The 13,394-nt window shown below is 38.8% G+C and overlaps 2 protein-coding genes and 1 non-coding gene across 3 annotated transcripts; 1 reads left to right on the plus strand and 2 right to left on the minus strand.

The window, feature by feature from the left end:
• The first annotated feature begins 1,405 nt into the window (after nucleotides 1–1,405).
• LOC122067955 (gibberellin 2-beta-dioxygenase 8-like) lies at nucleotides 1,406–7,490 on the plus strand. The gene is made up of 3 exons (XM_042631787.1): nucleotides 1,406–1,964; nucleotides 5,059–5,380; nucleotides 7,124–7,490. The coding sequence occupies exons 1-3, from the start codon at nucleotides 1,480–1,482 to the stop codon at nucleotides 7,337–7,339; spliced, it is 1,023 nt and encodes a 340-aa protein (XP_042487721.1). The 5' UTR covers nucleotides 1,406–1,479; the 3' UTR covers nucleotides 7,340–7,490.
• A 2,527-nt stretch (nucleotides 7,491–10,017) lies between these two features.
• Nucleotides 10,018–10,088, minus strand: TRNAG-GCC. Its single transcript has one exon. It is a non-coding gene; the product is annotated as a tRNA-Gly (tRNA).
• Nucleotides 10,089–11,978: 1,890 nt separating this feature from the next.
• Nucleotides 11,979–13,335, minus strand: LOC122067954 (bifunctional monothiol glutaredoxin-S16, chloroplastic). Its single transcript, XM_042631786.1, has 2 exons — nucleotides 12,789–13,335; nucleotides 11,979–12,703 (listed from the first exon to the last, which is right to left on the minus strand). The coding sequence occupies exons 1-2, from the start codon at nucleotides 13,176–13,178 to the stop codon at nucleotides 12,191–12,193; spliced, it is 903 nt and encodes a 300-aa protein (XP_042487720.1). The 5' UTR covers nucleotides 13,179–13,335; the 3' UTR covers nucleotides 11,979–12,190.
• Between the last annotated feature and the right edge of the window lie 59 nt (nucleotides 13,336–13,394).

Genomic DNA, 13,394 nt, shown 5'->3' on the forward strand with positions numbered 1-13,394 from the left:
TCTTAGAGCATAATTGACCATGGGCCGGGGGATGATTCTATAAGGTTAAAACTTGCCGTATAAAGTTCATTTTTGGATAGGATAGCTCGTTCTAATATATTGAGGTAAGGGAGTTGTTTTCGTTCTTTACCAAATAAGGGGGTTGTTTTTGTAAGGCGGTGTAGTGAGCATCGAATGGTTGAGACTTGAGAGCATTCAGGCACGCATCTTGAGGTCCTCTCGGCCATCCAATGCTTATCGCACTGCCACACTCACTGTAGAGGATTTTTACGCTTTGTTTTCTACATATTAGATATGTACCACTATGATGCATGAACTAGAATTTCCATTTATAAATATAAAGTAGTCCATTATAATTGAATCTTGATGTTCCAACTGGCCATATATCATGTTCACAATCCAAGGATCTTTATCTTTTTCTCCATTTCGTTAGGAAAATTACGCTCCCCCCCCCCCCCTCCACCCTCCACCCTCCACCTCCACCTCCACCTCCACCTCCACCTCCACCTCCCCTTTGGTAAAATTACAGATGAATCTAAACATTTGAAGGAATTATGTCCCCTCCCATAACTTATGGTGTACTATGCTGTTAGTAAAAGAATCTATGCAAGACAAGATAGCAATCATTTTCCCATGTTTTTTAAAAGCTTTTTTTTTTGGAAGGTCTATATTAGAGCAACGAACATTAATATTTTTTTTCTTTTTATAGGAACCACGATAACTAATATAAAAGATAATAATGTGGAGGAGAGCGGGGAGAAAAGGAACATATTTATTTACAAAATTACAACTATAGTTTTAATTCATGAAATTGAATTTAGTATCAGTCATGGTTGATATTGATATTGTAAATTCAAAATATATTTTTGCCTATATTAAATCGATTTTGAAATTCGATATTCAATTTGAACCGAAATTTCTTGGATTCTAATTCAATTCAACTTATACGATTTCAGTTTCAATTTTCGCTTGTGATTCGAATTTGAAACCCTTGTCTTTGGTAAGGAATTTGACACCGTTTATTATATGATAGGAGAAGAAACCTTGCGAATATGCATAGGAAATGTTGATATACATCCGCTATGTTTAGGGGACCAAAGGCTTCTTTTTACACTAACTAAAATATATGGGCTGTATCTAGGTATTTTGTACGCCAAATTGGAAGGATTCTTTTTCTCATATACAGTATAGATATACAGGGGTGCCCCTCGGTACTCCCATTTTATAGTAGTTGGGATTCTAATATTCTATCCATTGCAGAAACACACTCAGCTTACAGTAAGGGACTATAGATTCCAATCTAATGGCTAATGTACAAGTAGAGCTAGATCTTCAGGCTGCTCCAACTATATAAGATCATCATCCCCCAAATGAGAAAAAGAAGTGTAGGAGCCCATACTTTAAAAAGCCTCCTCAGTCCTCACTCCCACTGTCTTACACAACGCTCTCTCTCTCTCTTTCTCTCTCTCTAGATCTCTCATGTCGCAGACATCTCAAGCAAAGGGGAGAGAGAACATGTCAGGACAGGACATCTCATCTTACCCTCCCCACTTTGTCCAGACCAGCGACTCAGAACCAGTTGGTCGAGTTTCCAATTCATCCTCACCGATCATCGATGATTGGGATCCTCTCCCCTGCATCGATTTCCAGCAACTTGACCCAGAGGAGATCGGTAAGGCTTGCAGGGATTGGGGCATGTTCCGATTGGTTAACCATGGAATCCCTGTGGAACTCTATGCTGAGCTTCAAGAACAGGCCAAGAAGTTATTGTCTCTCCCCTTTGAAACCAAGCAGGCTCAGCTTCAAAGCCCAATGTCCTACTTTTGGGGCACCCCTGCCCTTACTCCTAACGGGGAGACTCTCTCGCAGGGCGTCGAGATCGTGTATAGGATGGAAGGGATATTTGTGCTTCTGAATCCATTGTCTCAAATGTCAGGAGAAGATCCCATGTTGAAGTCTTTCAGGTATTCCCTTCGTCTTTCTCTTGTTGCCCTGTTGTTGTCTGTAGATCTTCCGTAGATGGTTCGTAAAAAAGCATAAACCCCACGCTGGAGCATATCAGGGACCCATTAGGGCCAGACAAGGACCTTGAGGGTCAACATTATAAGGGTGTCAATCGATACGGTAACTTTTACGATTTTCATGCGATAACACAGATTTAGGCCACGTTTGATTAGTAATCCAGAAAAATGTTACTGTTCTATGGGAACAAAAAAAATAGAATAAACGTTTGATATCAACTTGGTGTTTTTCGATTTTTTTGGAATGAAAATGAGGTAAAAAACGTTAGAAATGGAAAATGATGGAACGATGATACCTTGTTCTATTCTGTTATTTCAGTTTTGTTCTAAATACAAAAAAAATGAACAACTAGGGCAAACGTTCCTAAAATGGGTTCATTAAATATATATATTTTTTTTAAACGGCATTTTGACACAAAAATTGAAAATTTTGTTTTTGACACGAAATGTCATTTTTGGAACTGAATGACTATCAAACGTAGCCGAAGAATAAACAACGAAATTGTTTCGTATTTTCAATATCAATATCATACTGGCCTTGTATGATTTTTATCTGGTATAAATATAGTTTCTTATTTAGTATTAGTATGGTTTTGATGTGATTTCTACGTAATTGGTAATTCAATATACGGTAAGAGTGTCAATCGATACGGTGTTGTCTTAAAAATCGATATCATATCAAACCAAGAAAACACTATTATGTCGTACCAAAATCGCCGTATCAACTCCTTTGTATGGTTTGGAATCAGCTTTCAATATAAAAACTAAATTGACACCCTGTAGAAACACAACCCTAAAACGACGTAGAAGATAATGAAAAAACAAGAACAAACAATGCACTCAGATTTTACGAGGTTCGGCAGGTTGCCTACGTCCCTGGTGAGATAAGATCCTGCTTCACTATCAATGGAGAATAGAGTTACAACGCTCGTCCTCACACCTCTCATTATTACTTATATTATAGAGAAAGAAACCTTTACTACAAATATATAGCAAAAAACCCTAATCCAGAAAATACACAATTGTCCTCAAATAAAAAATTCAAACGGGGCTACGCCCCCTACACCCCTAACTATGCAGGCCCCCCTTGCAACCCCCATGACCCGTTAACTGGCTAGCAAGACCATCGTTCTGCCTATCAAGACGCTGTATTAGTATTCTCTGAGTTAAACTGTGACTGAATACAAGACATCATACAGCAACACACCCTTCGCCCACAAGGGTCGACAACTTCTAGTTTTGGTAGAAAAGAGCTTTATTGAAAAGAAACACGAGTACAACCAACAACTTCTGTTAGACGGTGACACGGCTTTCGGGGCCACCAAAGTATTTGCAATCTTATTGCAATCCCGTGGAATGTGATAAAAGGAGATAAAAGTTAACAAGGTGGGGATGGGATTAGAAAGGTCGAACTAGTGACTTATCTTTGACTTACACGCTATAGTACAACCCAATTGTCTAGCTGCCTTCGAAGGAGCTAGAAGTTCACTCTGGGTTTGCCAAAAAGATTGTTTCAATGAATGTGGTAACAATAATTACTTTATTTTCTTATAAAATATTATTTCTTTGAACCCAAAATTTTCAATGTAAGGAAAGAAAATTAGTTACGATATAGAGGAAGATTAATTTCTCAATAATACATGTTTACTATATTAGGTGTCCAAAAAATGGTATTTAGAGATATCTGCCAAGACAGGGGCGGACGGATAAGGATTATTACAAAAATCGCATTACATACCTTCTTTTCATCGTTGGCTGTGTCACCTTTTAAGGGATACATTCGTTTTCCTTTTATTTCCTATAAGATAAGAACTAAAATAAAAAAATTACATACATAAACAATCTATTATTTAAAACAGATTTCACGTATGTTTTTCTTACATTCCCATATGAAAAGACATTTCTATCTCTTGCTTGGGAGGAGAGAGAGAACATATAAGCCATGCTTTCATACAAAAAATCACTTCCCATTTATTTATTTTGGAGAGCGGATCTGCAATTCCAATGTGGAGAGAGAATCTCCCATACAACACTAATTGTGATGCAATGAACATTATCCTCATCATGTGGGCATACCCACATGATCATAGTAGGAGAGAGAAAACATTAAAAAAATTGAAGAATTTCATACGAGAGCAAGGCAAGACATTGATGTCATGGAATTTTTTTTTTTTTCATATGCAGTATAGTCATACAAAGAGCCAGCATTTTGGATAATTATAATGTCAATCTTATTATGATGTTTTGTCATGTATAAAATTTCCGCTGGTGTATCATAAACTAGCACCCTCTATGTCTATCTCTCTTCTTTCTATTGAAATGATTTCCCTAATTTTTTTTTCTTGGTAAAAAATTTTCTTACTCCATCTACTGGATGTTCCATCCCATGCCCCATTGGTGCTACCAGTGGTTTACCGTACATCAGCCTATCCCTGCACCATCAGGGATCTTAAATGTTGATCCCCCGGTTACAATTGTTCGATAATATCCCCCATTGTTTCTTATACCATATGAACACTATCCGAATCACATTTGAGAATGTGTAATCAGGAATGGGATCAGTCAAGCTTAATATTTATCCGATGCCAATCCAGATTTGCATGGATTAGACAAAAATATCTTTGTTTTACTTTTAAAACCATTTTTTTTTTTTATATATATTACCCTTTTTTCATACCGATCCATTGCTATAGTATCAATCAAGAATTAAGATCGATCAAAGCCAATACCAATCCAATTCCTCAAACCATGATCTGAACCATCAGTCAAGTCAAGGGATTCTCCCTCAAGTGTGGGTATAGAAAAACTCAATCCATACCTACTTTTTTTATATGAGAAAATAAATTATCTGTTAATGTAGCATACGCTAGCATCTCCTTGAATTAATTCTCTCCTCCCTAATGAAATGACATATTTACCTTCTCTAGTATGGAAAGAGAAAGATAGATTTAGGGAATTACTTACTTTTTTTTTTTTTTTTTTTTTTTTTTTTTTAATGTATATGATGATAAGATGTTCCACAATTAATATATAACAGAAATCTATTGGAGGAATATGGGAAGCACATGGGTAGACTGGCTCGGTTCCTATTTGAAGCTCTGGGGAAGAACGTAGGAATGGATCCAGAATCATCTCAACCCTACCTATCAGAAGCCACAGGGTTGATTCGGATCTACCGGTACCTTCAATGCCCCGAAGTTAACAAAGTAGAAGGGTTGAATGCCCATACCGATAGCTCCGTCCTTTCCATATTGAACCAGGATGAAGTGGGAGGACTTCAGATCTTCAGAGACGATAAGTGGATCGAAATTAAGCCAATCGCCAACACCCTCGTCGTTAACGTTGGTGACATGCTCCAGGTGTGTTCCCTTTAGAGTATTACAAAGTTTATTTTCCTTTGAGATGGAAACTTGGAAGGTGGAGGGAGGAGAAAGGATCAGCTGTTCCTATGATTACCTGCCACCGTTTGATAACGTTCTGCAGTTTATGTGTTTAGAAACAGGAGAAACAACTTTTCACTTTTTCAGAAACAAAAACAGATTTTTTGTTATTTGATAAACCTATTTCTCAAAACGTTTTTTACAGACATAATGCCAGTGAAAAACACAATAGTGTCATCAGATGCCCAAAAGAGAGAGAGGGTTCGGTTGTCTCTTCTTAGGTTTAAATAGTTGAGAAATTTATCGGGCACAACAATTTTTTTTTCTTCTCTCAAATTCGTTTTTAGAAATGACGAAACAAGTCAAAAGGGAGAGAGGTTTCGGTTGCCTCTTTTTAGGTTTAAATAGTCGAGAGCTTTATCGGGCACAACAACCTTTTTTTTTTCTCCCAAATTTGTTTCTAGAAACGACGTTACAAGTTTGATTTGTTTTGTCAAAGTCGTTTCTAGAATTGTAAATAGGCATAAATTTTGATTTATGTTTCTAAAAGCAGGTAAAATAGAACAACTTTATCAAACGCATTTTAGGTTGTTTCTCTGTTTTTTGGAACAAGAAAAAGCAGAAACGGCAGAAACGGAACATTATCAAACGATGCCTAGTATTTAACACATATCTTTTACTTTTGTTTATAAATACACCTCTCTTTATGTTTGTAATGACAGAGAGTGAGACAAGTGTCAAGGTGCTGACTTGTACAATCAGATGATTGTATGAGCAACGGATTCAACACTTGAAATATGTGCTTTTACGAATCTCCCATTTTAATGGAGAGATTGGAGTGGGAAATTTGGGGGTAGAACCATAGAAGGGTCAAGGCATGATCGACTTTGCACTAAGAAAACCTCAAACTAACTCAACCTGTTTATTAAACGTGTTGAGCTCAAACCTACCCAATGGGTGCTCAATATGGAAGAGAAATCTCACCACGTAGAGTTGTGTATATACTATATAAGTAATGTCCATGAGTCAAAATAATAATAATAGATAAATAAATAAATAAAACAAAATTCTACTGGGGAGCATAAATGTTGCCAAAACTTAATGGACATATTGTTCACATTAGCCCTTCTAGCTGTCTAGCATGTTTCAGCCTTAACACACACACACACACACACACACACACACATATATACATACATACATATATATATATATATGTATATATAAAGGGGAAAAGGTTGGGCACGCCGCTAGTTTTCTTGGAGCTAGTGACTCAATCAATAGGAGGGTTGGGATGGGAGGGGTATGGGGGTTATTTTCAAAGAGAAGGAAGAGAGAGAGAGTGAGACTGACACAAGTTGGGCACCCAGTAGCATGCCCAGCCATTTTCTATATAGAAATTAAGTTTTGGGAATAAGGTAAAAAATATCACTAATTATAAAATAAAATTAACATTGTTACCTTGGTGGAGGCATCGATGTGAGCTTGGGTCGTGTGATCCTTTCCCAAGTACTTGGCTTGTTTTTTTTGGGCTTAACTTAAGATGTGGTTACAGTTGAAAATACAATGGAAAAAGTTTTTGCATACATTAGAAAAGACACTGCTCCTTGAATAGTTCTATAACACGAATCATGAATATGGATCTTTTCTCCATCTATTCTTCTCCTCCCCCAACTCCTTCCTTTTTTCATTCTAATAATTTTCTTTAAATGCTATTTGAAGGCTATGAGTAACGATGAATATAAGAGTGCAACACATAGAGTAATGAACAAACAGAAGGAGAGGATCTCAGTCTGCTATTTTGTGTTCCCTGCGGATGAGGGTGTCATCCAAAGCACAAAGTACAAGCCCTTTACTTATAAGGAGTTTGAAGGACATGTTCAACAAGACTTGAAGACCATTGGTGTCAAGGTAGGACTCCAGCGCTTCAGGCTTTAGCATAGAGAGCCAGCCTCAACTTATGGTTTTGATAGCACCATACCCCTCAATAGCTAGCAATTGAAACTAGGATTTCTTTCTGTAAATCAAAAACACCAGAGAAATAATTTTATTAGATTTGATGAAGATTAACTATCATTCTATTAGTTAATGTTTTTTGTTTTGTATTGACATTTAAAATTTTGGATGAAAGAACTCTGTCAGTCTGGTATTGTCTATGTCAGTGCATAGAACCAATGGAAGGGTGTGCAGGAGCATCTTTAGCACACAGGGTGGGGGGCAACGTGGCCTTTTTGCGTCTGCCTGTGCGTGAGCATAAGCAACACCAGATTGACAAGGTTCTTTTTCCCTAATTTTTATTGGGCATATTTAGTTGATTGATTAAATTTAATCCCAATTATAATAAATAGAATCAGGTGATGGTGAATGACAACCAATAGTGTTTGAAATCTCGAATTGGTTGGACCATCTTTTGGGTCTACTTCCACACACGCTGGTTAGGCTAAAAGAGTCCAGACAAAGGTTTTAAAGTATGGGATTGGTCCAATATCGATTGGATCCAATGCATTTATGCCTGTTTTTTTAAATAGATTTTTGTTACTTTTTTTACCCTTGGGTCGCACCGGTGGATTAGTATTAGATCGGTCAAGATCAATAATGATTCGACTAGGTGATTTTGGTGATCTTGATCCAATTTTTGAAACTATTGTCCAGATTTGATTGTTAAACCTAAAAGACTTGATTTCATTCTATTCCTCTTGCTCTTTCGCTCTTATTTCTTCTAATTGACAACCACTTTGTAAATATCTTTTTAGGGTAGGATGATGATAGCAACAAAATCCCAAGAGTTTTGATATGACTATTAGGAGAACTGAATCCCTCCCACCCACTCCCCCACCCCAAAAAAAAAAAAAAAAATTGTTATCACCAATATAAATGATATTAGGTTTTAAGTAGGGATTGTTTAACTGACATCTTTATAAGTGTGTTTTGAACTGATACCTTTTAATCGTCTCTTGTCTTGTTCCTAAAAGTTCTTTAAGTTGGGGATGTAAAAGGATTTTCAAAATTAATTTAAAAGTGACTTATTATTATGTTATTATCAAAATTGTAATTATCTTGAATGTTTTTCAATTACAAAATACACATGAAATGACAACATTTAGCCTCATTGAAAAGAAAAAGTGCTATATAATAAAAAGTTAAAGAAATAAGATTCTTTCTTCTCTCTCTCTTTTTTCTTTTTCATTTTTTTTTTAAAGAAAAAATGTGCTCCATGGTAATGATAATAGCCCCCAGGCCTAGGTGCCCATACAACACGTACCAATGAGTGATAGTGAGGCATACTGACTTGAACCCACAACCAACCAACTCAGCATTGATGGGGCAAGGACTTCCTTCCACTAGGCTATCAACCCCGTTGTGCGAAGTAATAAGATTCTTGTTTGTTATTATGTGAGTCCTAGACCCTAATCAAGATGGCAACATTTTGTTATCGAGACCTTTTAGACAGACTCTTGATAGTTTGGTCCGAATAACTTTTGGTTCTCACAAGAGCGAGTGCTTTACATCACATGCAGATATTCTATAGGAACACACAAATGCAATGGTTTTCAAGAGCTCGGTCCCAATTTTTCATGCTTGGATGGTGATGATTAACAGAGTCGCGGCTGAAGCTGTTCAACGCTTGTGGCCCCTTCCCATCAGCCCCATTTGCTTGTGCCCCTACTCCACCCCACAGGCATGTGGTGACCTTAGCTCTAGGGTTTGTCATGTCTATGATGATGATGCTCTATCCTGAGCCCCATAGCAATGGGCATGGGCTCTCTTATCTTGGATGGTACTGGAAAGCTTGTCTTGGTTTACTGGTCATGTGTTCCCTACCTAAGCTAAAAAATTGGGGGAGAAGGTTTGGCCGTCAAGATGGGCTTGAGGATGGCTGCTATGTTGATAGCAGGTTGATGCATATTTCTGTCCACTTGGATTGTTTGGCTCTCATTCAATTCTTCATGGACACCTCAGTGCCTCCACCTTTAGAGGTCTCCACCACTATCTCTATTGTGAGAGTTTTGAGCCATTTTGATTCTTGCTCCTTTGCATTAGTTTGTCATTCCTTGAACGTGCATGCACATTCTATTTTTGAATGGGCTCTAGCTCTCTTAACCTCATTTGGATCTTTGGAGTGCCCAAACGGTGAGGCAGTGGGCATCCAAAGGCTGGCGATGCATTTGGATGCTCACTATCACTCACCGCTCATCACAGAGGATCCGGACTCATCTTTGGAAATCCTCCTATCCTGAGGATCTGTCCGATGAGGATACATAATAGTCCCTTATTTTGGAAGGTCTTTAATGGTAAAAAAAAAAAAACTCAATTAGTAGAAAGGGTTTCAATCGATTTTGATTCAATTTTTAAGATATAATATGTACAAATCGAAATTGAAGCCAAACTGAACTTTTTCATCACTTTAAACTAAAATCATAACCTTAAGCTAAAATCAAATCGAATTAGTTCACTTTTATTTGGTTCCTTTTCAATTCTTTGAATTCGATTTTATAGAAAGAGACCCCATGGTTCTTTTGATTTAGGAATAAAATAAATATATTTTTCTGATAGAAAAAAGAAATATTGCATCTGAAAAATATGGTAAGGAGATATTCCACTGGTTGAAAAATAAATGCACCAGCCGGGAATCGAACCCGGGTCTGTACCGTGGCAGGGTACTATTCTACCACTAGACCACTGGTGCTATATGAATAAAAAGGTTTTACCTACAATTTATAATTAAAATTTCAAGTGGCAGAGAAGCGCCACACTCAGAAACTTTAAGTGGGTAATTTTATAAAGGGAAACCTAATTTTGGGTATTTTTATTAACTGAAACTTTTGATGGGTAATTTTGTTAAGAGAAACCCAGAAGTGAGTAATCATGTAATTTTCCCTTCAGCAGACGACAACAAAATTCTTTTTTCAAAGAGAACGAATGCTAATGACCCATCAGATGATCAAAGGTCCAAAATGAATGATGAATTTCTCAACCAATTATTTCCAAAGGTTTTCTATAGAACAAATTGTTTCCCCTGTTTTCGTAAGACCCTATTTGTTTGACAGATAAAAAGGGTATGCGGGGTGGATCCCAAATGTTGTGGGCTGAATTAACAAAGAAAGTGAAGGGTAAGAAATAAATGAAATATGAAATTTTTTGTAAGATCCATATGTAAAAGAGAAGAAATGGAAGTGAGTTGGATTTCAATGGGAAAGAGAGGTAGACAAAAGTGGTTGGGGTGAGAAAAATTAACAGCCGCATCAACAAACATCAATTATTACACTAAACGATCTTGTGTGATAAGTTTTCCACTCCACTTATCCACTTATCTAAATACTCATATTTGTGGTAGTTTATGAAAAACAAATATAAGTTTCTCACCCCTTTAGGTGTGCAGGATAGTACAGTACAACATACTTCCTATATGTGGCTACTGATGCGGTAAATTCTGACAGGTACACTATTTTGGAAGAAGCTGACAAACTCCTGCAAAGAGAACCAATCAACGGAGGGCACCGGGTTGATCCGGTGCGATAACCCTCCGATGGTAAAGTCAGAATCACATAGTAGTCGGTATTTTTTCTCCTAGTATTTTTTCGGTCCCTTCCTCAAAGGCTTACCTTTGATATTTATAAGGGTCGCCTCCCTTGTGTCCCTTGTTTTCCACTTTTTCTTGGACTCCTGCAAAAGTGAGGGGAATATTCGGAATATTCCTCGCTTTTCAGGTGTTGGAGGGCATCAAGACTCCCAACGTGGTGCTTTCATGGCGTTCTTGGAGGGCTAAGAGCAGGGCTTCCCGCTCTTCTTGGCGTCCACTACCTCACTGGGTTATCTTTCCCGAGTCCTGGCTGAGTAGGTCTCCTAGCTGGCGCGATGTGAATTTCTTCCCATGGTAGATCCCCTTGATGGATACAGGTCGGTAGAGGGCCCAATTGAGGCGATAGTTTGGCCGAGACGAGGGCTCAGCGAGACTAGGCTGGGCTGAGGCAAGGGCTCGACGAGGCTGGGACAAGGCGGTGGCTCTGCCCCTAGTGGCCGAGGTGAGGGCTCGACGGAACTAGCGCATCACTTTCCGGGCCTACGGCACTTATTGGCACATCAACTACCATAGTGAGATTTCCCTAATGCAGGCGTACACATACTTCTATTTGTATCTTGATGAGCAGATCAGCTTACCCTATTTGATGATGAGACAGATGGTACATCCGGCCATCCACCCAGGAGATGGTCATTTACTGTATTATAAGGCTTTGACCAAAGTGTTCCAACGAGCTGAGATTTACTTGGTGAAACAAAGAAGAGGTCCACACCTACTCCTTTGATAGGACTATATTAGAGAAGATACATCAGTATGCTGATAGTGATGAAGATTAGGCACTAGTGATATATCCTCTCTTTGAGCTAGTAGATGAGGTTTATGAGCCTCCTACCAAGATGTCCACTGCCATTGCTTCTTCTGGTGTTGATGACATTTGTGACTTCACTTACTTGCTCTTGTTGAGGACTATACCCTATTCGTTAATCCTCCATAAAATTATCAACACACACCTGCTCAATTAATTTAACTTTTTTGAGCTAAAATCCATTGAAGATCTATAGAAGTAAGAGATGAATTTGTTGTATGTTACAATCATAAACTCTCTAAATAAGTTAAACAAATATGGGAAATTGTACATCAGATCAGCTTCAAGCCTTGCACGCATCCCATTTCACACAAATGGATTAAATCTCAGATGAAGAGTTGCAGACCCATCCCTGAAAATCCAAGGCATAACCTAGAAGAAGAAAGGGTAATGGCAAAAATAACTAATTACTCTTGCTGAACAAAGAAGCAAGCTCGCCCTTCTCGTGCATTGATGATATGATATCACACCCACCAACCAATTCCCCATTCACAAACACCTGAGGAAGCGTTGGCCAATTGCTGTACCTTTTGAGACTCTCCCTCAACCCAAAGTTGTACTCTTCGTCCAACACGTCCACGCTCTCGAACTCCATTCCTTCGCTCTCCAATATCCCCACCACTCTCTGCGAAAACCCACAAAGTGGAGCACTTCTCGATCCCTTGATGAAGGCCACTACCTTGTTCTCCTTCACTAGCCTTTCAATTAGCTCTTCCAATGGCACCGTCAGCTGTACGTGTCGTCCCGGCGTCAACCGGAGGTCCGGCTTCTTCTTCTGCGGTGGCTGCCGGATCCATGTGGTGTTCCCTGATTCATTCCCTGTTGGGACCTTTCCGGTGGCTTCAATATGCTCCTCCATCCATGATTTCCACGCTTGCGTTAGGGCCGTTCGGTCTGGGTCATTCACTACTCCCACCTTTCACAGACAATTTCTCAAACAGTTAGTGTGCAGTTTATAATTTTTTTCCATTTTGAAAATTTTGAAGTCTGAATTCTCTTACCTTGACGGAGTGGCAGAGATCGGGGACTGATTTCCTGTGGGAGAGAATACTGGCTCCGATGCTTCGCGAGATACCAATGAATTGAAGATCGTTGTTCTCATCGTAGACGGCGTAGACACCAGAATCTGAAGGAAATTGTGTGGCGAGTTGCTCTGTTTCATCAGGAACAGAGAAGAGCTCCGTCTCTGAAAGCTTCTTAAGAGCGGTGACCATGGTGGAGGAGGAAGGGGATGTTTTGCTAGACTTGTGGAGCTTCGAGGACAGAGAAGGAAAAGCGGTGGAGCGTCTGAGATGGGAATAGAAAGAAAGATTAGGGGCATTTCTTGGCGTACGAGCAGATAAGGCGTAGAAAGAGGAGCTCGAGAGAGTGGAAGGGTTGATTGCCGCCATGGATTAAACTCTAAAGCAGAGTGACAGAATTAGATTTGGGAAGAGATCAACAACCGAGCAGACGAGGAAGGAGATGGGTCAAGTCCTCAGGGGCTCAAACACTCAAGGCTAGAAGACTCGGCTCGTTGTCTTGGTTGGTACTTCACTAAAGCCAAACAGATCTTGGGAGGTGATGCGGTAAAAAATGACTGGATGATCTTCCCTACAGTTCTTGGT

This window comes from Macadamia integrifolia, unplaced genomic scaffold, assembly GCF_013358625.1.
Source record: "Macadamia integrifolia cultivar HAES 741 unplaced genomic scaffold, SCU_Mint_v3 scaffold3272, whole genome shotgun sequence".
NCBI lineage: Eukaryota > Viridiplantae > Streptophyta > Magnoliopsida > Proteales > Proteaceae > Macadamia > Macadamia integrifolia.

Excerpts from the sequence above, each read along its gene's own strand:
- LOC122067954 (XM_042631786.1), bottom strand. The coding sequence starts at position 13,178 with ATGGCGGCAATCAACCCTTCCACTCTCTCGAGCTCCTCTTTCTACGCC. Across the intron at positions 12,704-12,788 it reads ATCTCTGCCACTCCGTCAAG|GTGGGAGTAGTGAATGACCC; the intron begins GTAAGAGAATTC and ends TGTCTGTGAAAG.
- LOC122067955 (XM_042631787.1), top strand. The coding sequence starts at position 1,480 with ATGTCGCAGACATCTCAAGCAAAGGGGAGAGAGAACATGTCAGGACAG. Across the intron at positions 1,965-5,058 it reads CCCATGTTGAAGTCTTTCAG|AAATCTATTGGAGGAATATG; the intron begins GTATTCCCTTCG and ends AATATATAACAG. Across the intron at positions 5,381-7,123 it reads ACGTTGGTGACATGCTCCAG|GCTATGAGTAACGATGAATA; the intron begins GTGTGTTCCCTT and ends TGCTATTTGAAG.